The sequence below is a fragment of the Hylobates moloch genome, unplaced genomic scaffold (assembly GCF_009828535.3).
Source record: "Hylobates moloch isolate HMO894 unplaced genomic scaffold, HMol_V3 SCAFFOLD_8, whole genome shotgun sequence".
NCBI lineage: Eukaryota > Metazoa > Chordata > Mammalia > Primates > Hylobatidae > Hylobates > Hylobates moloch.
Window position 1 is genome coordinate 95,703,740 of NW_026652283.1, and position 22,614 is coordinate 95,726,353.

At 36.3% G+C, this 22,614-nt stretch overlaps 1 protein-coding gene across 25 annotated transcripts in view; it reads left to right on the forward strand.

The window, feature by feature from the left end:
• Positions 1-22,614, forward strand: part of CLASP2 (cytoplasmic linker associated protein 2) — a 226,429-nt gene that overhangs the window by 30,443 nt on the left and 173,372 nt on the right. For all 25 annotated transcript variants that reach the window (XM_032162155.2, XM_032162156.2, XM_032162161.2 and 22 more), the window contains exons 3-6: positions 4,046-4,149; positions 5,611-5,702; positions 6,813-6,888; positions 9,492-9,589. In XM_032162155.2, the coding sequence (XP_032018046.1) occupies positions 4,046-4,149; positions 5,611-5,702; positions 6,813-6,888; positions 9,492-9,589 (370 nt within the window). The remainder of the gene's footprint in view (positions 1-4,045; positions 4,150-5,610; positions 5,703-6,812; positions 6,889-9,491; positions 9,590-22,614) is intronic.

A 22,614-nucleotide genomic window follows, 5' to 3' on the forward strand; every position in this document is an offset into this window, starting at 1 on the left:
CTTTACTCTGTGATTCTTATACAGTTAAATACTTAATAAATTACATTAACTTGCTTTTGTTGGTTAGTGTTTTTCATTTGTATTTGTGCAACTAGATGGCACATGTTCGCACACTCTTATGTATGTATAGTTTTTCCTTTTAATCTCCTTTCTGTTATCCGTATGCATTTACTGTCAGTCAATATTGTTTTTCACTTTGAATCATAAGTGCTCATCATTGTCCTTAATGAAACTCGAACTTGTTATTACTTTAGGGTAATATACAGTATGGTATAATAGGGAAACTTTATTACAGCTTTGCTATCAATTAATTGAATGCCTACTTTTTACCCATTTTTGCCTACTTACCTTTTACCCTTTTAGTACTTTACACACATGAAAGATTATTCTCACTTCATTTCTAATTTGTAGAACAGCTCTGCAAGATAGGCAGCCTACCTGTATGCTCTTAGAGAGGTATGGAACTGGACTAAGAGTCCCAGAGTTAGCTTTTTGGTTTTATCTCTGTTACAGAACTTAGCCATATCACTTTAGGAGTCTTTCTGTAAAAGGAAGGAGTTGAATTATGTCTGGAAGGTTTTTTGATAATCTAACTGTAGATATATATAACTTGATTTGAGAGATAATGTTTAGTTTTGGTGCACTCGGGTTATTAGTTATCATTACAGGTATTTTTAATATTCGTTTACGTTAAAAGTGAGAAGTGTTTTAGGAAAATTGAGATTCATTTTTGGTTTTAGATACAGTTCCAAGAAGAGTATAAGCTCTATTAATGTAATTCTTAAATATATAATCTATATACATAGTATTAATAATAGAAAATATTTTAGTTTCCTTTTGTGACCACATATATTGTGGAAAAATATAATTTTCAAACAAAAAATATACAATTTACATTTAATATTGATCACCAGCCCTGGTTTTATAACTGATTCAGTAAAGGATCTCGTATCCTACAAATTTTGTAAACTGTTTTAAAATTTTAAACAATTTTAACCCAAAATGTTATTGTAGAAGGAATACAAGAATAGTTAGGCTACCCGGTTATCACTTTTGTAGAATGGTTTGCATCTTGTACAATGCTAAAAGAAAAAAAATACTAAGAGTTACGTTTCAGACTCCTTCCATTTGTCATTGTCCAAATTCCAATCTGTGATAGATTGACTCATTTGTTTAACACATTCATATGGAGAGCCTATTGAGTGAAAAATTCTGTTCTGGATACCTAATAAATATTTGTCGAATATTCATCATATTAAATGATAATTCAGTGATCATGGGCTTGGCACAGGTGCTTTTTCCTTGTTTTACTTCATCCTGTCACTAGTCATGTGAGGTATAGTTCTGTCATCCTTCCGTATTTTACAGACAAGGAAACTTTGAAGTTCAGAGAATTTTCTGTTTTGTAATTAATAACTGGTAAAGTTAGGAATACGATCTTGTTCTATTTGACTTCAAGGTAGTATGTGTTAAAAAGCGATCCAGTGCAAAAACAGTATGAATTTCTTGTTTAAATTATTAGCTGTAATAATTTTATGTAATGTGAAGTTTTTTGTTTTTGTTTGTGTTTCGTAAAATGGTTTTTAATATTGAAGTGAGCCCCTGTTTGGGCCAACATTTGAATTTTCTTATTGGAGTTAAATTTCACCTCTCAGGAATGAAGTGTGTTTTCTTTTTCCATTATTGTTATATGGTGGTTAACATATACACACACACGCAAACACCTCAAATTATAAGTAAATGGAGATGGTTATGACTTTGATCTCATATTGTATAGATATTTATTTATTTATTATTTTTTGAGACAGGGTCTTACTCTGTTGCCCAGATTGGAGTGCAGTGGTGTGATCTTAGCCTACTGCAGCCTCTGCCTCCTGGGCTCAAGCCATCCTCCCACCTCAGCCTCCCAAGTAGCTGGGCTACAGACACGCACCACCACTCTTGGCTAATTTTTATAGTTTTAGTGGAGACAGGATTTTGTCATGTTGGCCAGGCTGATCTCAAACTCCTGGCCTCAAGTGATCCACTTGCCTTGGCCTCCCAAAGTGCTGGGATTACAGGTGTGAGCCACTGCACCGGCCAGTATAAATTATTTAAAACCTGGTTTCACTACTTGTTGTTTGCATGACCTTGGATAAGTTATTTAATCCTGCCGTGCCTTCTCTATCAAATGGGCCTACTGTATTTCATAGGACTGTTGCAAGGATTAAATGAGATAATTTAGTGGTTAGTGCATAATAATATCTAACATTTGTTAAGTGTTTACTATTGTCTTCCGCCTTTCAGAAGCTATCAGAACCAGAAGCCCATAATGGCCAACCTTATAGATGTTGATAAATTCTTGTAGTGTTAACAGTACATCCAAGATGTATGAGAAGAATTTATATTGTTCCTATTGATGAACATTGCCTCATAATTAGACTTACGATTTTTATGTTGAGGACATTGTTTTCTTACACAGTCATTTCTGTGATTAAGCTTAAGGTTTTTGGATGTTATCTTTCCATTTGGCATGTTGCCTTCTCTAGTCATTTTTTTCCCAAAAAGAATGTAATTTCTTTTTTCTTTAACTCTTGTTCATTACTATATCAGTTTTGGTTATTACATTATAGATAATAGATTGGCTTCAAATTATATACCCATTTAATTATATGTGTCTATAAATAAACCAGGGAAATATTTTTCTTGATCTCATTTCTTTCTCCTTCCCTTGTTTAAACTAGACTTAGTCCCCCGTTGATTCAGAGAAAGAAAAACTATGTAGTAGTCCCCCATTATCTTCAGGGGCTGTGTTCCAAGACCCCCCAGTGGATTCCTGAAGCCTCCGATAGTCCAAACCAGTCCATGACCTGTTAGGAACTGGGCTGCACAGCAGGAGGTGAGTGGCCAGCAAGTGAGCATTACCACCTGAGCTCTGCCTCCTGTCAGATCAGCCGCAGCATTAGATTCTCATAAGAGCACAAACCCTATTGTGAACTGTGCATATTGAGGGATCTAGATTGTGCACTCTTTATGATGCCTGATCCCAAAACCATCCTCCCCGCCCCCTGCCACTGTGGAAAAATTGTCTTCCACAAAACCAATCCCTCATGCCAAAAAGATTGGGGACTGCGACTATACATGCGATGTGTTTTTGATCTGATAACCGAAACAGCTACTAAGTGACTAATAGGCAGGTAATGTAAACAGTGCGGGTATGTTGGACAAAGGAAGGATTCACATCCCATACCGAATGGAGCGGGACAGTCCAGGAATTCATCATGCTACTCAGAATGGTAGACAATTTAAAACTCATGAGTTGTTTATTTCTAGAGTTCTCCATATAATATTTTCAGACCACAGTTGGCCATGGGTAACTAAAACCACAGAAAGTAAAGTTGTGGATAAGGGGGGACTACTGTGTAGCTGTAATATCAAAAGAGAAACAAAGCAAATTTCCTTGCTTTTGAACGTGCAGAATGATGATAGTGATAGTGATAGTAGGTGGCATATTATAGAAAGTGCTTACTCTGTGCCCTTTACTCTTTGAGTTGTTTATGTGTATTATTTTTTAATTTTCAATAATCCTCTGAGTTGAGTACTGCTACCCACATTTATGGCTGAGGAAATAGACAAAAGGTGTCTAAAAAATAGACATTAGGTCACACACCTAATATGACCACACTAAATGGTAGTGGTAATTTAAGGGATTACAGGAAGATAATTTTGACTATGAGATATTTTTGCCCTATGAACTGACTTTAGAACCTGTTCTCTTTGAATTCTACTTCCTCCTTGTCCCCTCATCTATACCTTTCTCTCAGAAAAATAATATTTAGTTTTGCTGTTTTTTGAACATTATTATAAGGAGATGTCATGCTGCATGTATTCTTGTGAAACTTCTCAGTTATTTTTTATTGGATTTAGGTGTAAAGAACTTAAACAATTTCTTTATCTCACAACTCTTCATTTATGGAAACAATTGCTATTTGTAATTTTGAAAAATATAGTTTTTAATGGAGATAAGTTATAAGTAATTACTCTTTTACTCCCTCCTCTTCTTTAGTTATTGTAGCTTTAATAGACAGAATGGGAGATGCCAAAGACAAGGTTCGAGATGAATCTCAGACTCTGATATTGAAGTTAATGGATCAAGTAGCACCACCTATGGTAAGCCTACATTTTAAAATTCAGATTTTGCTAATGGTAATCACAGGAAATCATTAAAGCCACAGCAAGCATGAACGCTGAAATTTTAAACAATGATTTGTTGCTAATACTGTTAAGAAGTCGATATTTAAGATACAGTGTCAATGTTTGACTTTCTGGTTTTTTGCTTCTGATTCTTATTTTGTACTCTTTGATGCTTTTTTTTAAAAGCTGACTAATAGATTTCAGTGATTTGACAGTATACAGATTATATTATACTTTAGGATTTTTTGGTTTCTCTTTTTTGTAAATTATAAAATGTTTATTGAGAAAGCGTATTTTGAGAACACTGAATGCTATATCGTTCATTTCTTCAACTCCTACAGAGACCAGAAGAAAATTTTTTCACAGGTGGTTACTATGTTTTCCCAAATATTTTATATTTCAGAACTAATTTTTTTTTTTAAATATTGTGGTGGGTATCCTTCCACTCTTGTTTATTCATTTACATTTTAGGTTGTTTTGGCTTTCTGTGATTACAAACAGTACCATAAGGGGCATCCCTTGTCCTTCTATCTTTGAACATAAATATAAGTATTTATATAGAATAGCGTTCCTGAGGTAGTATTGGTGAGTCAGGTTACTCACATTTAAGCCTTTTTTTTTTTTTTTTGTAATTTCTTAAGCCACCTTTTTGAAAGTTTGGTAGGGAGAGAGAAATATATTAATAGAACTGAATACAGACTCCAGAAAGAATACTGAGTACAGAAAGAGGAGGGCTGTGTATGTTGTATATTTGAATTTAGTAAAGGGTAAAGGTAGTGTTTCCAAATGTGGAGAAAGGATTGATTGGTACAGTTGGCTTTACGTTTGTAAAAATAAAGTTGGATTTCTTGTTATGCCCAAAATAATTGGTTTAGATTATTTGTATAGGTTTATCTATGCTTTTTCTAACAGAAAAGTGTGGTAGGTAGCTATAAAATGAGTTGCCCAAATACGTCTCTGAATTTGGATCCAGCATTAAAAGGAAAAAAGTCTGAATTATAAAATGTCCCCCAAAAAAAAGCCTGTTCCATGTGAGTCTATATTAGTTGCTAGGCAATGTTGGACCATTTAAATACTTACTGGACTGCTGGACTTATAATGGCAGCATTGTTATTAAAGATTTCTTAATTATAGAAGAAATCCTGTGTCCTTGGAAATTCTAAGGTTTTCAGTTGTTGGACATGGTTCTTTTGAGAAAAATCAAAATCTAAAGTGAAATATATAAAAGTACTAAAATGTGATTAAGGTAATTAAAATGGGTGAGAGCAACTGTGTAATTTGGCTTAGAAAAACTTGTAAGTAGTGGAGAAATGAACAACAGTCCGATGAAAACATTCAGTTACCAATAAGGTTGGTAGTAAGATTGGGAAGAAATAAAAGATTATAACATGAATAATTTAGTTTTTTGTTATATGTGTTTACTTTTCTTTCAAATAGTACATTTGGGAGCAGTTGGCTTCTGGTTTTAAACACAAGAATTTTCGATCTCGAGAAGGCGTGTGTCTGTGTCTTATTGAAACCTTAAACATGTAAGTTTTATGATTACTGAAAATAACTGTCTTGTTTTTTATTTCTCTAAAAAACCTCAGTTCACAAAGTCAAGGAAAGCTATGGTAATAACACATTTAAAATTGTTATTAAAGCATATAACTTTTTATTTGATACCTTTACTGTTCATTTTTTGTGTATATTATCTTTCACGTTCTTGATTTTTCAGTTATATCAGTAATAATTGTGTCTCTTTTTTTCTTTAGTGTGTTAATAGTAGCCACCCAAAACAGGTGGTCATGGAACTGATATGCTGATAACTTAGTATCTATTTCTGTTCTGGATTGAATTTGGAATTGCTTTTAATTCAGTGATATTTCACATAGTCGTTTCCCATCCCCACCCTCCCCCTAGAGCAGTGTGAGTGGGTACCAGAATCAAAGACCAAGCAAAACTTTCCCAGGTAACTAGACAGTGAGGCTGGTAGCTATGTGTAGAGTTCTGGCTGCCATAGTTGCCACAGAACTATGACTCTGATCTGAAAAAATGCTAGGACTTTTGTTCTTGCTCTGGATTATTTTTTTAGGTTCTATGCAATGTCATAGGTCATATGTAGTAGCTTTCAACTTTTCCTATAGTGCTACTTCCTTTTCTTAACTATATTTTCACTTATTTTCTTTTATTACTTTATAGTCCTTTCTGCCCTCTAGAGCATATAAGTGTACTCAGTCTGCACAGCTCTTTGTGCTGGGTTTTGTCTCTCCTGCCATGAGCATAAAGATTTTTTAATTTACTTATTTCATTGGAATGCACTTACTTGAGACCAGTCTAAAAAAATCCCAATTTTAAAAGTGAAAACCCTGATTTTCTTAAGTTATTCATAGGTTGCTAGGTTTAAGAGTGCCATTGTTGAACATTTTAATCTCTTGGATTATGTGGTGTCTTCACTGTCAGTTGTAATTATTCAAGTTTGCGTACTTCACATTGCTTAGAATTATTTTTTGCTTATGTCTCGTATCCTTCGTGTTTTAATGATGTGTGCCCATCCTCTCCACTATATTTGTTATATTGCTACAGACAAGAAGGTATAGGGATATTTTGTTTACTGTTTATTAAAAACAAATTTTATTTTTTTCTCAAATTATATTTAGTTTTGGGGCTCAGCCACTAGTCATCAGCAAGTTGGTACCACATTTGTGTATCCTGTTTGGAGATTCCAACAGTCAGGTAAAATTTTATTTACATTCAAGCATTGACTGATTTTTTGGCTACCATTTCTTTTCTAGTCCTCTCATTCTGTTTTTAAAAAAGGAGAGAGGGTGGAGGAGGATGCTGAAATCAAGATGTTACCTCATTTAAAAAAAATCCATCAAAGTTAGTTTTTAAAAACATTATATTCATGAAAGTTGCTTATGTTTGTCAGTTGTTCGGCTAGTAGTAAGGACAAATGGGTCTTAATGGTTAGTTCTTGAGTGTGAGAGACTGAGTAACAAAGAGCTTAGATTCCCTGCTGCAGTCTGCCTGTATGTTAATTGTGGGGACAGATTGTCAGCTTCCTTTGGTTATTGCAGAAATTGGCTGCATAACATTTTGCACTTGTAAGAACCCTACTTAACAGAGAGGATTTATATCAGTGGTATATCAGTTGTTAGAAACGTTTTTATCTGAGCTGTCTATACCAGCGGTCCCCAACCTTTTTGGCACCAGGGACTGGTTTTGTGGAAAACAGTTTTTCCACGGGCGGGGTAGGGATGGTTTTGGGCTGAAACTGTTCTACCTCAGGTCATCAGGTATTAGTTAGATTCTCATAAGGAGTATGCGACCTATATCCCCTCGCATGCACAGTTCACAATAGGGTTTGTACTCCTATGAGTATCTAATGCTGCCACCGATCTGACGGGAGGTAGAATTGAGGAGGTAAAGCTTACTTCCCTGCCGCTCACCTCCTGTTGTGGTCCTTGAACAGGCTGTGAACCCATATGAGTCCATGGCCTGGGGCTTGGGGACCCTGGTCTATACTATAGGTATAATACAGGGATGTGTTCTGGTTCATGTCCCTCATGGTCAACTTGAATCTTGACTGTAACCTTTTTGGCTCAGCTTGGCCATTTGGAGTGACCTCGGGAAAGATTTTCCCTTCTTTTAGATCTTACCTGCTCCTCAAGAGGTTTGTAGAGAATTCTACTGTCTCTTCAGTTGCTATTTCACAATGAGCTGTGCAAGGGAACTAGAGCTACCTTTCAAATTCCTGTATTCAGACCACATTCTTTTTTTTTTCCTTTTATTGTAGCAAATACAATATAAAATTTACCATTCTACCCATTTTTAAGTGTAAGTTCAGTGGCATTATGTACATTCACATTGTTTTGCAACACCCATCACCACCATCTAGCTCCAGAACTTCTTCATCTTCCCAGACTGAAACCCTGTACCCATGAAACAGCAAATCCCCAGTCCCTGGCAGCCCCCTCGTCACACCCCCGGCGCCCCCTTCCCCTCCCCAGCTCCTGGCAATCACTATTCTCCTTTCTGTCTTTGTGAATTTGACTGTTCTGTGTACCTCATAGAAGTAGAGTGGTAGAATATTTGTCCTTTTGTGTCTGGCTTGTTTATTTAGCATAATGTCTTCAAGGTCCATCTTGTAGCATGTATCAGAATTTCCTTCCCTTCTTTTTTAGGCTGAATAATATTCCATTGTGTGTATGTAGCACATTTTGTTTATCCATTTATCTGTGGATGGACATTTGGGTTGTTTCCACATTTGGCTATTGTGAATAATGCTGCTGTGAATATTAGTATAAAAAGTATCTTGAGTTCAGGCCACATTCTTGAAATGCAGTTTTAATACAGGAAAATACATTAACCATGATCATAATTTGTATTAATGTAATTATTGGCAGTTGTTTACATAATCTTACTACAGATAGGTGGTTTTTTTTGTTTTTTTTTTTTTTTTTTGAGGCGGAGTTTCGCTCTTGTTGCCCAACCTGGAGTGCGATGGCGTGATCCTGGCTCACTGCAACCTCCACCTCCCTGGTTCAAGTGATTCTCCTGCCTCGGCCTCTCAAATAGCTGGGATTACGGGCATGTGCCACCACGCTGGGCTAATTTTTCGTATTTTTAGTAGAAATGGGGTTTCACCATGTTAGCCAGGCTGGTCTCGAACTCCTGACCTCAGGTGATCCGCCAGCCTTGGTCTCCCAAAGTGCTGGGATTACAGGCGTGAGCCACCATGCCGGGCCTACAAATAGATTTTTTTATTATTATTATTATTTTTATTTATTTATTTATTTATTTTGAGATGGAGTCTTGCTCTGTCGCCCAGGCTGGAGGGCAGTGGCACGATCTTGGCTCACTGCAACCTCCACCTCCCTGGTTCAAGCAAGTCCCCTGCCTCAGCCTCCTGAGTAGCTGGGATTACAGGCGCATGCCACCATGCCCAGCTAATTTTTTTGTATTTTTAATAGAGGCGGGGTTTCACCATGTTGGCCAGACTAGTCTCAAACTCCTGACATCAGGCAATCCACCCTCCTTGGCCTCCCAAAGTGCTGGGATTACAGGCATGAGCCACCGCACCTGGCCACAAATAGATTTTTTAAAAGCTTAATAAGTAACTTTTATTGACAAGTTTCTCAAATTTCTGTAAAATCATCTTTTAGAAGTATCTTGGCAGGCCCTCTTGTTTTTTTACTGATGACAAGCCATATATGCAGGGGCATTAAAACCCACTTAGAGCTTCAAGTTGGTCTGTTAGTGTAATGTTACCTTGAGATGAAGTATTTTATTGTATCATATATAAGTTTCTTAAAAAGTTCTGAATTCTTTGACAGGTGAGAGATGCTGCACTATTGGCTATAGTGGAGATTTATAGACATGTGGGAGAAAAAGTGAGGATGGATCTTTATAAGAGAGGAATTCCCCCTGCTAGGTAAGTCTTGCTAAATTTGGTTCTTTTTTTTTTTTTTTTTTACCACTAGTTGTAAAAGTTTTCATTTTATTTGTTTATTTCAATTTATTATTTATTTATTTATTTATTTATTTTTTGAAATGGAGTCTCGCTCTTGTTGCCCAGGCTGGAGTGCAATGGCGCGATCTTGGCTGACCGCAGCCTCTGACTCCTGGGTTCAAGTGATTCTTCTGCCTCAGCCTCTCGAGTAGCTGGGATTACAGGCACATGCCACCATGCCCGGCTAATTTTTTGTATTTTTAGTAGAGACGGGGTTTTTCCATGTTGGTCAGGCCGGTCTCAAACTTTCAACCTCAGGTGATCCACCCACCTCAGCCTCCCCAAGTGCTGGGATTACAGGCATGAGTCACTGCACCCGGCCTATTTTAATTTATTTTTTTTTTTTTGAGACAGAGTCTTGCTCAGGCTGGAGTGCAATAGCACAATCTTGGCTCACTGCGACCTCTGCATCCTGGGCTCAAGTGATTCTCCCATCTCAGCCTCCCGAGTAGCTGGGACTACAGGCACATGCCACCACACCTGGCTGATTTTTGCATTTTTAGTTGAGACGCTTTCATCATGTTGACCAGGTTGGTCTCCAACTCCTGACCTCAAGTGATCTGCCCACCTCGGCTCCCTACAGTGCTGGGATTAGGCGAGAGCCACTGTACCCAGCCTGTGTATTTAAATAGGTTCAAATTTTTTAAATTTTTTTTGTTTTGTTTGTTTTTGAGACAGGGTCTGGCTCTGTTGCCTAGGCTGCAGTGCAGTGGTATGATCTTGGCTCTCTGCAACCTCCACCTCCCGGGCTGAAGCCATCCTCTCACCTCAGCCTCCCAAGTAGCTGGGACAACAGACATGTGCCACCACGCTTGGCTACTTTTTGTATTTTTCGTAGAGATAGGGTTTCACCATGTTGCCCAGGCTGGTCTTGAACTTCTGAGCTCAAGCAGTCCTCCCGCCTCAGTCTCCCTGGGATTATGGGCGTGAACCACTGCAGTCAGCTGAAATGTTTTAAAATTCAAAAGATACAAAAGGATATATATGTTATCACCATTTAAAAAGTTCTTAAGATCCTGTAATATTTTTTGTCATTGTTTCATTATATATTCATTTATTATTATTTAGTATGTAATTATGTACCATTAACAAGTGATCATCCTTTGATACCAGGTGGTAATAGTCATTATTTGGGAGATGCTCGAGCAAGGATTTACTAAAAATATTGATTGATTCATCAAGTAAATCCTTTAAAAGTATGTACTGTTGAAAGGTACCATACGATTTATTGGGTAACAGAAACTTATGAGAATCAGTTTTTTAAAAGCTTAATAAGTAACCAATTGCAGGGTTCTTACAATTGTAAAATGTTATGCAGCCAATTTCAGCAATAACCAAAGGAAGCTGACAATCTGTCCCCACAATTAACATACAGGTAGACTGTAGCAGGGAATCTAAGCTCTTTGTTACTCAGTCTCTCACACTCAAGAACTAACCATTAAGTCCCATCTATCCTTCTAGCCAAACAACTGACTTTTTTTTTTTTTAAATTAGTCACTACTCTTAAAACCTACTCTTAAAACCTGTTCAAATAAAAAGGAAATCAAGAATATGTGAGTAGTGTGGCATTAGATCACTAAAGATCCTGCTGGTAATCTTCTAGTGTATCAGAAAATATTTTTCAATGGCTTTTTTTCTTTACTGCTTCTCAGTTTATATACTTTTATTAAGGATATTTGTATTAAAGTATTTCTTTTTCTTCATAATGAAATTTTAAGGGCATTCACTAAAGGAATTTTTTAAAACTTTATTAGGATATTTAGCATTTCAGACAAATACTCAAGTAGATGGAATAAAATAATGAACCTTCATTTACCTATTACTTGGTTTGAACAATTATCAGTGTGTATCCAGTTTTTTGTGTTATACCCTAGACTGCTTACCCTTGTGCTGTATTATGTTGAAGCAAGTCCAAGTTATAACATTTCACTTGTAAATATTTCAATATATTTTTAAAAGAAAAAAATTTTCGTCAGTCACAACAATGCCATCATCACACTCTATAAAGTTTTTTTTCATATAATTCTATAATATCAAATATGTAGTTAGGGTTCAAATTTCCAGTTGTTTCATAAATATCATAAGTGTGTGTCTTAATCTGTTTTGTGTTGCTGTAAAGGAATATCTGAAGCTGGGTAATTTATAAAGAAAAGATGTTTATTTGGCTCATGATTCAGGGGCTATACAAGAAGCTTCCTGCCAGCATTTGCTAGGCTTCTGGTGAGGGCCTCTCACTGCTTCTATTCACAGTGGAAAGCGATGAGGAGGTGGTGTTTGCAGAGATCACCTGGCCAGAGAGGAAGCTAGAGAACAAGAGTCAGGCTCTTTTTACCAACCAGCTCTTCTAGGAACTAACCTAGGGAGATCTCATTCACTCTTCCCTGCCCCAAGGAGGACAGGACATTAATCTGTTCATGAAGGATCCATACCCATGACCCAGACACCTCCCATTAGGTCTCACCTCCAACATTGGAGATCAGATTTCAGCTTGAAGCTTGGAGGGATCAAATTCAAACCATAGTAGTATGTATGTGCTTTTAACAGTTTGTTGAATCAGGGTCCAAATAAAGTCTGTATGTTATGTTTCGTTAAGTCTTTTAAAACCTTTATATACTCCAACACTCTTTTATCCTTGTGTTTTATTTGTTGAATAAGCTGACAGTTTATTCTGTGAAGTTTCCCAAACCATTCTGGAGTTTGCCTATTCTTTTCCTGTGGTGTAGTTTAACATGTTATTTTCTCTTCATATCCTGAAATTGTATAGTTAAATCTAGAGATTTCAACAGATATTTGGTGGGGGGATGTCAGGAAGAGCAAGGCTACTTTATAGGTGGTGATGTGTTCTGGTATGATGTGTCTCATTATATTTGGTTGTCTCTCTTAGCAGCAGTTGTTTGCCAGTACCAATTATTTGCTGGTAATAAGATTGTCTCAGAAATAAGCTTTTTGTTGACTTGATAATCTATTCATTTTCTACTTCCAGGGCTAACAAGAATTCCATTTGAGTAAATTCTACATCATTTTATGGATGAAAGAAAGAAGTGATGTTAACATATGTATTTGTGTGTGTGTGTGTGTGTGTATGTATACATTATGTCTTTTCTAAATTTATATTGAAATTACTTTATTTTTATTTTATTTTATGTATTTTTTTTTTTTTGAGATGGAATCTCGCTGTGTCACCCAGGCTGGAGTGCAGTGGTGCGATCTCGGCCCACTGCAACCTCTGCCTCCCGGGTTCAAGCAATTCTCCTGCCTCAGCCTCCTGAGTAGCTGGAATTACAGGCACATGCCACCACACCCAGCTAATTTTTGTATTTTTAGTAGAGACGGGGTTTCACCATGTTGGTCAGGCTGGTCTCAAACTCCTGACCTCGTGATCCACCTGCCTTGGCCTCCCAAAGTGCTGGGACTACAGGCGTGAGCCACTGCACCTAGCTTTATTATTCTTAAATAGATTTTAATTTAATTTTTTTGAGACAAGCTCTTATTCCTGCCCAGGCTGGAATGCAGTGGTGTGACCACGGTTCACTGCAGCCTCAACCTCTTGGCACCAAGCAATCCTCCCACTTCAGCCTGCCGAGTAGCTGGGACTACAGATGCACACCACAACACCTGGCTAATTTTTAAAATTTTTTTGTAGAGACAGGGTCTCCCTGTGTTGTCCAGGCTGGCCTTTAACTTCTGGGCTCAAGCAATTCTCCTGCCTCAGCCTCCCAAAGTTCTGGGATTATAGGCATGAACCACCATGCCTGGCTAGACTTTATTTTTGGAGCACTTTTAGGTTCACAGTAAAATTAAGTGAAGGTACAGAGATTTCCAGTATACTCTGTCGCTATACATGCCTAGCCTCTCCCATTATCAATATTCCTCAACAGAGTGGTACATTTGTTATAATTGATGAGCCTACATTGACATATCATTATCACCCAAAGATTATCGTTTGCACTAGGGGTGACCCTTGGTGTTGTATATTTTATGGGTTTGGATGGATGTATAATGACGTGTCCACTATTGTAGTATCATACAGAATAGTTTTACTGCCTTGAAAATCCGTAATGTTTCACCTGTTTATCCCTCCCTTATCTAACCCTTGGCAACATTCATCTTTTTACTGTCTCCATATAGTTACATTCATACAGTATGTAGCTTTTTCAAATTGGCTTCTTTCACTTAATAATACATATTTTAAGTTTTCTCCATGACTTTTCATGGCTTGATAGCTCATTTCTTTTTAGGGTTGAAAACTTTTCCATTATCTGGAAGTACCACAGTTTTTCCATTCTACTGTGGGACATCTAATTTGCTTCCAAGTTTTGGCAGTTACGAACAAAACTGCTAAAAATGTGAGTTTGCAGGCTTTGTGTGGACATACATTTTTGTCTCCTTTGGGTAAATACCAAAGAATGCAATCACTGTGATGCATGGTAAGAGTATGTTTAATTTTGTAAGAAGTTGCCAGACTGTCTTCCAAAGTGCTTGTACCATTTTGTATTCCCACCAGCAGTGAAGGAGAGTTCCTATTGCTTCACATTCTCGCCAGGATTTGATCTTGTCAGTGTTTTGGGTTTTGGCCATTTTAACAGGTATTTAGTGGTATCATGTTTTAATTTTGCATTTCCCTGATGACCTATGATTTGGAGTACCTTTTTGTATGCTTGTTTGCCATCTGTATATCTTCTCTGGTGAGATGTTTGTTCAGATCTTTTGCCCTTATTTAAAATGGATTGTTAACTTTCTTATTGTTGAGTTTTAAGAGTTCTTTTTTTATTTTGGGAAGCAGTCCTTTAACAGATATGTCTTTTGCAAATATTTTCTCCCACGCTGTGGCTTGTCTTCTCATTCTCTTGATGGTGTCTTTCAAAGAGAAGAAAGTTTTAATTTTAATGAAGTTCAACTTACCAGTTATTTCTTTCATGGTTCATGCTTTTGGTGTTGTATTTAAAAAGTCATCACAAAACCAAAGGTCAATTGGATTTTCTCCTATGTTATCTTCTAATAGTTTCATAGTTTTGCTTTTTATATTTAGTTCTGTGATCCATTTGAATTAATTTTTGGAAAGGATGTAGGTCAGTATCTAGATTCATGTTTTTGTTTGTGAATGTCCAGTTGACCTAGCACAGTTTTTTGAAGAAACTGTCTTTTCTTCATTATATTGACTTTGTCCCTTTTCCAAAGATCATTTTTATCATATTTATATGGTTCTCTTTCTGGGCTTTCTATTCTGTTCCATTGATCCATTTGTCTGTTCTTTCACTAATACTACACTGCCCGTAGTTTTGGAAGTTAGGTGGTGTCAATCTTCCAAATTTGTTCTTTTCCTTTAATAGTGTGTTAGCTATTCTAGATCTTTTGCCTCTCCCTATAAATTTTAAAATTGCTTTGTTGTTATCCACAAAACAACTTGGCTGGAATGTTGATTGGAATTGCATTGAATCCATAGATCAAGTTGGGAAGAACTGACATCTTGAAAATACCGAGCCTTCCTATCCATGAATGTGGAATATGTCTCAATTTATTTCTTCTTTTTTGGTTTCTTGCATCAGAGCTTTGTACTTTTCCTCTTAAAGTCTTACACTCATTTCGTTAGAGTTATACCTTTATGTAGATCTGAGTTTTTGACCTGTATCATTTTCCTTCTCTCTAAAGAACTCCTTTTTAACATTTCTTGCCAGCATTACTACTGGCAACAAATTCCTTCAATCTTTTTTCGAGAAAGTCTTTATTTCTTCTTTACTTTTAAAGGATAATTTTACTGGGTATAGAATTCTAGATTGGTAGAAAAGAAAACTAAAAAGAATTGTAGATTAGTGTGTTTTTTCTGTCAATATTCTTTAAATATTTTACTTCACTTCCTTCTTGCTTGCACAAGGAGAAGTGGGATATAGTTTTTATCTTTGCTCCTCTATAGGCAGTGTTTTTTTTTCCCCTCTGGTTACTTTGAGAATTTTTTTCTTTATTTTTGATTTACTATAGTTTGAATATGATATGTGTAAGTGTAGTTCTTCTGTCATTTGTTCTGCTTGGTGTTCTCTGAGCTTCCTGGATCTGTGGTTTGGTATCTGGCATTAATTTGGGAAATTCTCAGTGATTATTGTTTCAAATACTTTTTTTCAAATACTTTTTCTGTTCTTTCTTGTTCTATTATCCCCATTAACATGTATGTTACATCTTTTATAGATGCCCCACAGTTCTTGGATAGTCTCTTCTGTTTTGTTTTCCAATCTCTTTTTTCTTTGCTTTTTCAGTTTTGGAGAATTCTGTTGAGATTTCCTCAAGCTCAGAGATACATCAGTGTGCAGTCTAGTAATAAGCCCAATAAGGACATTCTTTAATTTTATTAAGTTTTTCATCTCCAGCTTTTTTTTTTTTTTTTTTTTTTTTTGGTACTTTGTTAGAATTTCTTTCTCTCTTCTTACCTATTTTTTTTTTTTTCCTTTTTGGCATGCTATCTGCCTCATTCTTTGGAGCCCTTAGCTATTAATCATAGTTTTAAAAAAATTCCTGGTCCGGTAATTCCAATATATCTTCCATATCTGGGTCTGGTTCTGATACTTGCTCTCTCTTTTTTTGTGTCTTTTATAATGCCATGTAATTTTTTTTAATAGTTGGACATGATGTATCAGGTAAAAGGAACTACTTGAAACAGGCGTTTAGTAATGTGTTGGTAAGGTATGGGAGAGGAAGTGTTCTGTAGTCCTATGAGTAGGTCTCTTTTAGTGAGCCTCTGTCTCTGGATTGTGAACTTCACAAATGTTCCTAAGTGTTTCCCGCCCTCCTCTCGCTTAGGTGGGACAGGATGGCTAGCTAGAGTGGGCTGGAATCATATATTTCCCTTTTTTTCATATGGAAGGGTGTAGGAGACTGGAGTTCGGGATTTCCATTTCTCCACATGGAAAACTAGAGCAACAGGAGATGGGTATTTTCCTAGGTCAGTTAGGCTCTGATAAAACCCCAGCAGATGAAGTCTAATTAAATAGTTTCACTTAAGGTCAGACATTGTTAAGGAGAACAGAATACACTCACATATTTCAAAATGGTTCTTTTTCGGTTCTCCCTGCTGGAAACATGATAGGATTTTGCACTGATACTCTGAAAACCAAGTTGAACTCCTGGAGGTAAAACTCAAAAAGTGTGATCTCCCTCTGCACCACCATGACTGAGTTTTTAACGCTCAAGAGTTGTCCACTCTGAGCCTCCAGCAATTTGTTAACTACAGGTCAGGTTTTCCTACCCTGGCACTGGTTTTCACAGAGGTTTCTACTGATGGGTTATGCTCTGGTAAGTTGTGATTCTGTTTTCATCTCCCCATCTCTGATTTTTAGTGTGGCGGTTTCCCCTGTGACCTCACTTTTCTTACAGATCTAAGAAGAGTTGTTGATTTTGTAGTTTGTTTAACTTTTTACTTGTTGTTAGGGCTGAGTAGCAACTTTTCAGGCTTCTTACATATGGAAATCAGAGGCAGGAATTACTTTTTAAAAAAATATTTTAAATGTTTATTCAGGTAGGAACTCCATACAGAAAAGTGCACGAATCATTAGTATACAATTCTATAAATTATAGCAAAGTGAATACATGCATGTATCCACCACACAGATGAAGTAGAACATTACAACATCCCAGAAGCCACTTCGAATCCTTTTAAATGTTTACCTCTTCTCTTCCTAAAAGTAACCACAATCCTGACTTCTAACACCATAGTTTAGTTTTGCCTGTTTCTGAATTTTATATTAATAGAATCATATACTTTTTTGTTTGACTTCTTTCTGTTAAGATTATGTTTTTTACGTGTGTGTGTGTGTGTATATATATGTGTGCGTGTATGTGTGTGTGTGTGTGTGTGTATAGATTCTTTTGGGTTGTTGGATCCAGCTACAGTTCATTTTGATAGCCTTATAGTTTTCCATTGTATGAATAGACTATGAATCCAAACTGTAGATGGACATTTGCATTGTTTTTGGTTTACGGTTTTTGTGAGTATGCTGCTAATAACTTTCTTGTATATGCTTTGTGGTGTACATACTAATTCATTCTTTTGGAGGCATTTAGTTGATATGGACAGTTTTCCAGAGTGGTTGTATCCCATTTATATTATCACTGGTACTGTTTGCAAGTTTCCATTATTCTACATATTCACCAATATTTTGTATTGTTAGGCTTATTTTTACTAATTTTAGGTTTTTAGTGGGTGTGGTGTTTCATTGTGGTTGTAACATGCAATTTTTCTGATTACAAATAGAGAGGAGCACCATTTAATCTGTTTATCAGCCATTTGGATGTCTTCTTTTGTGGTGTTCTTTTCAGGCCTCTTGCCCATTTTTTTTTTAATTGAGTTCTCTTTTTAAAAACTTGATTTGTAGAACTTTTTTATATGTTCTGTATACAAGCCATTGTCAATGCTATATGCTTCAACTATCTTCTCTCACTCTGTGACTTGCATTTGTACTTTCTTGGTGATACCTTTTGATGTACATTAGTTCTTAATTTTAATGTAGTTCTTAGTCATTTTCTTTATGAGTAGAAATTTCTGTGCCCCGTTTATGAAATCTTTGTTTACCCTAATGTATGAAGACATTCTTGTATGTAATTGTCTTAAAGTTTTATTCACATTTAGATCTATAATCCACTTGGATTTGTTTGTTTGTTTGTTGGCAAATGCAATGATAAAAGACTTCAGGTAAAAATTTTTTTCATGTGGATACTCACTTGACCCAACACCACTTATTGAAAACATCTTTCATTTCTAATTTTGTTATAAATTAAGTGTGCACATATGTGCTTAGAATTTTTGCATCTGTGCTCAAAATGATGTTGACCTATAATTTTCCTTTCTTCTTGATTTATATCTTTTGTTAGTAATGTTACTTGTTAGAGGAAACTCTTTATTTGATTTTCCTCTCATCAGAATTAACCTCATAGGGGTTTTATCATATGCAGGTAGCTAATACTTTAATGTTCTTACTGAAATAGGCCAATGACTTATTACCCCTAGCCGTTCTTACCATTTCTCCCTCCTCGAAATGGGTAGTCACTTGGCAGATGAAGACTCTGAGACCCAGAGCAGTGACAGCTAGTCAGTAAGAGGTTGATGGCTTCCTGACACACAGTCCATTGTTCTTTCTTCCATGCTGTGCTTGTGTCATTCTCCTTGGTGATGCTTCTTTAGCAGGTAGTAGGCAATGGAGGACTCTGTATGGGTACATGAGCTTTGCTTTTCAAACATGCAGAGTGTTTTCTATTCTTGACGCCTATGGCCTCATTATTTTATAGGTAATATTTCGAATCCTGAAAGTAACAACACATATTAAACAGATCTTAAACTTCTGTAAGTTAAAGCATAGATTAATTTTGGTTTACACCTTTCTTCAGACTATTGTTCCACTATTTCCCTTTTTCCACTACCATATATTCTCAAGAGTTTATACTGAATATTACATTCATTTGAAACAAGTATTCTTTTGTTATAGTGATCAAATTCTAACTTTAATGTTTAGAAGGCATAGTTTTGATTCTCAAATACTGCTCCCTTTATGGTTTCCAAATTTTCTGTTGGATATAGCCCTCTAAGGTTAAAGTTTGTTTTTGCCCACTCTTAAATTTATATTAGAACCATTCTTCTTTGTTAAAACAACTAAACTTAAGTATGGTTCATAAAGACATTAAGTCAAATAGTTTTTTGTTTTGTTTTGTTTTGTTTTGTTTTTTTGAGTTGGAGTCTCACACTGTCACCCGAGCCGGAGTGCAATGGCACGATCTCAGCTCACTGCAACCTCCGCCTCCTGGGTTCAAGTGATTCTCCTGCCTCAGCCTCCCAAGTAGCTGGGATTACAGGCCCCTGCTACCACACCCGGCTAATTTTTTGTACTTTTAGTAGAGACGGGGTTTCACTATGTTGGCCAGGCTGGTCTCAAACTCCTGACCTTGTGATTTGCCTGCTTCAGCCTCCCAAAGTGCTGGGATTACAGGTGTGGGCCACTGCGCCCAGTGAAGTCAAATAGTTTTAAAATAATAATTAAACAATTTTTTTCTATCAAATAATTTTTAAAAGGTAAGTTCTGGTAGTATGGTACTAGCATAAAACTAGATATAGATCAATGGAACTATACTGAAATAAACTCATATTTTTGGTCTGTTGATTTTTGTCAGAGGTGCCAAGACCATTTAATAGAGCAGGAAAGAATAGTGTTTTCAACAGTGGTGCTTTATAAACTGGATATCCCCATACAAAAGAATGAAGTTGCATCTCTTCCTCACTCCACACCCAAAAATTAACTCAAAATGGATCATACAACCAAATGTAAGAGCCAAAATAATAAAACTCTTAGAAAGCACTAGGCAGTGGTTTATTAGATACAACACCAAAACACAAGTAACCAATGGAGAAAGATAAATTGGATATCATCAAAATTAAAAACTTATGCTTCAAGGAACGCCATCAAGAAAGTAAAAGAAAACTTATGGGAGTAAATACTTGCAAAACAAATATTATTTATTTATTTATTTATTTTTTTTTTTATTTTTTTTTTTTTTTTTTTGAGATAGTCTCACTCTGTCACCCAGGCTGGAGTGCAGTGACACGATCTCAGCTCACTGCAACCTCCACCTCCCTTCAAACAATTCTCCTGCCTCAGCCTACTGAGTAGCTAGGATTATAGGTGCACACAACCATACCCGGCTACGTTTTGTATTTTCAGTACAGATGGGGTTTCACCATGTTGTCCAGGCTGGTCTTTAACCTTTGACTGCAAGTGATCCGCCTGCCTCGGCCTCCCAAAGTGCTGGGATTACAGGCATGAGCCACCGTACCTGGCCAAAATCAAATATCTTATAAGACACGTATCTTGACTGTTATAAAGGGCTCTTTACAACTCAATAGTAAAAGGACAGATAACCCAATTTTTAAAACAGACAAAATATTTGAATTTCTTCAAAGAGAATATACAGATGGCACTAGCACATAAAAAGATGTTTAACACCATTTAACCATGAGGGAAATACAGATCAAAACTATTATACGCCCCCAGGATGACTAAAGTAAAAACTGATAGACAAAAATGATAGACATTAACAAATATTGATGAGGATGTAGAGCAATTGGAGCCCTCATACATTTTACATTGGGAATGTAAAATGATGCAGCAACTTTGGAAACAGTTTGTAATTCCTCAAAATGTCAAACATAGAATTATCATGTAACCTAGTAATTCCATTCCTAGCTGTATATGCAAGTGATATGAAAACATTCCTCACAAAAACCTACACACAGGTGTTCATAATAGCATTATTTATAATAGCCAAAAAATAGAGACACCCCACATCTACATATGTCTATTACTTGGTGAATAGATAAACAAAATGTGGTAAATCCATACGATGGAATATTATTTGGTCACAACAGGGATGACTGATACATTATGCATCAACCTTGAAAACATTCATGAAAGAAGCCAGTCACAAAAGGCCACATATTGTATGATTCCATTTATATGAAATGGCCAGATATGGCAACTCATAGGCTAGATATAATCTTTAGAGAAAGGAAGTAGATTAGTGTTTGCCTAGGACTGGAGAGATCAGGGTAAATGGGGAATGATTGCTAATGGGTATGTGGTTATTTTTTGGGGTGATGAAAATGTCCTAAAATGCATTATTTGGTTGCACAACTCTGCAGATATACTAAAAATCATTATATTGTACAGTTTGTATGGTACTGAATTTTATCTCAATAATACTGTTATTTTAAAAAGATAAAATCTGAGATACCTAATTGTCTCTTTCATGTTATACTTGGGATTTACTATTCTTATTCTAAACTTTTAAGTCTGGACTTTGGTTAGAGTTGCTTTTCTAATTCTGTCTTCTTTACTCTGTGAGTTAGAACCTTCCTAATGCTTTACTGGCCTCTATCCTTATCCTAAGTCAGAACCTTCCTAGAGCTTTGTAGGCCTCTTAAATTGTGTTTATAATCTTTTGGACAATCCAGTCTCTGTTGTATTTTTCTTCCATTGAATTTCCTAATTTCTTCCCCGAATTACTTAAAATATCTTAGGCTGTTCTTTCTGCTCTTAAATTGTTTATTTCTTCCTTTTTTCACCAAATTATATGTATGATAATCATCTATTATAAATGCGTTTGTTTTTCTAAAATAAGTGTATAGAGTTTAATGATGGGGTTGGAGGGATTCACTGAGGGCCACATAGAAAATTATACTGTGTTTGCTGTTTTGTTTGCTTTAAAGATGAGTTATGAACTTATCCTTTATAAAATTTTGAACAGGTGACTAAAATATTTTTAATAAATACCAAACAAAAGTCAGATGTTAATTTTACTTGAAAGTTGGTAAAGTGAGAATCATTAGAAGAAAAGAGTGACTGGGAAGAGAGAGTAGAACAGTCATAGGAAGAGTGTATAGGGTAACTGAAGAGCTGGCAGCAAGGTTAATGCTGTGAGGTAATCATCTACTCTGTGTGTCTCAGCCCAACCCAGTCCCAAAAGACCTTTGGATGATACCTTCTACTCTGGCCCCTTTTTCTTCTTTTCCCCTCCCCTCCTCTCTCTCATATTCATATTATATTTGCTTACTATTTCATTTGACCCCTCTTCCACTAAAGCTGCTTTCATCTAGATTCCTGTCTCCATGTATTATCTGCCTTACCTTAATTCCTAGCCAACCCACTTCTCTTTCTGAGCTTTCTGTCCTAAATTTTTTACCCTTGTTTTTTTAATCTATAGCCAAATGTTATGCCCCTTCATGTCTTGTTCTGCTTTTTCTCAAACAGCTCTCCGAAATCCTCTCCTTTCTTTCTTTTTTTTTTTTTTTTGAGACAAAATCTCGCTGTGTCACCCAGACTGGAGTGTGCAGTGTCAGGATCTCGGCTCACTGCAACTTCTGTCTCCCAGGTTCAAGCGATTATTGTGCCTCAGCCTCCCTAGTAGCTGGGACCACA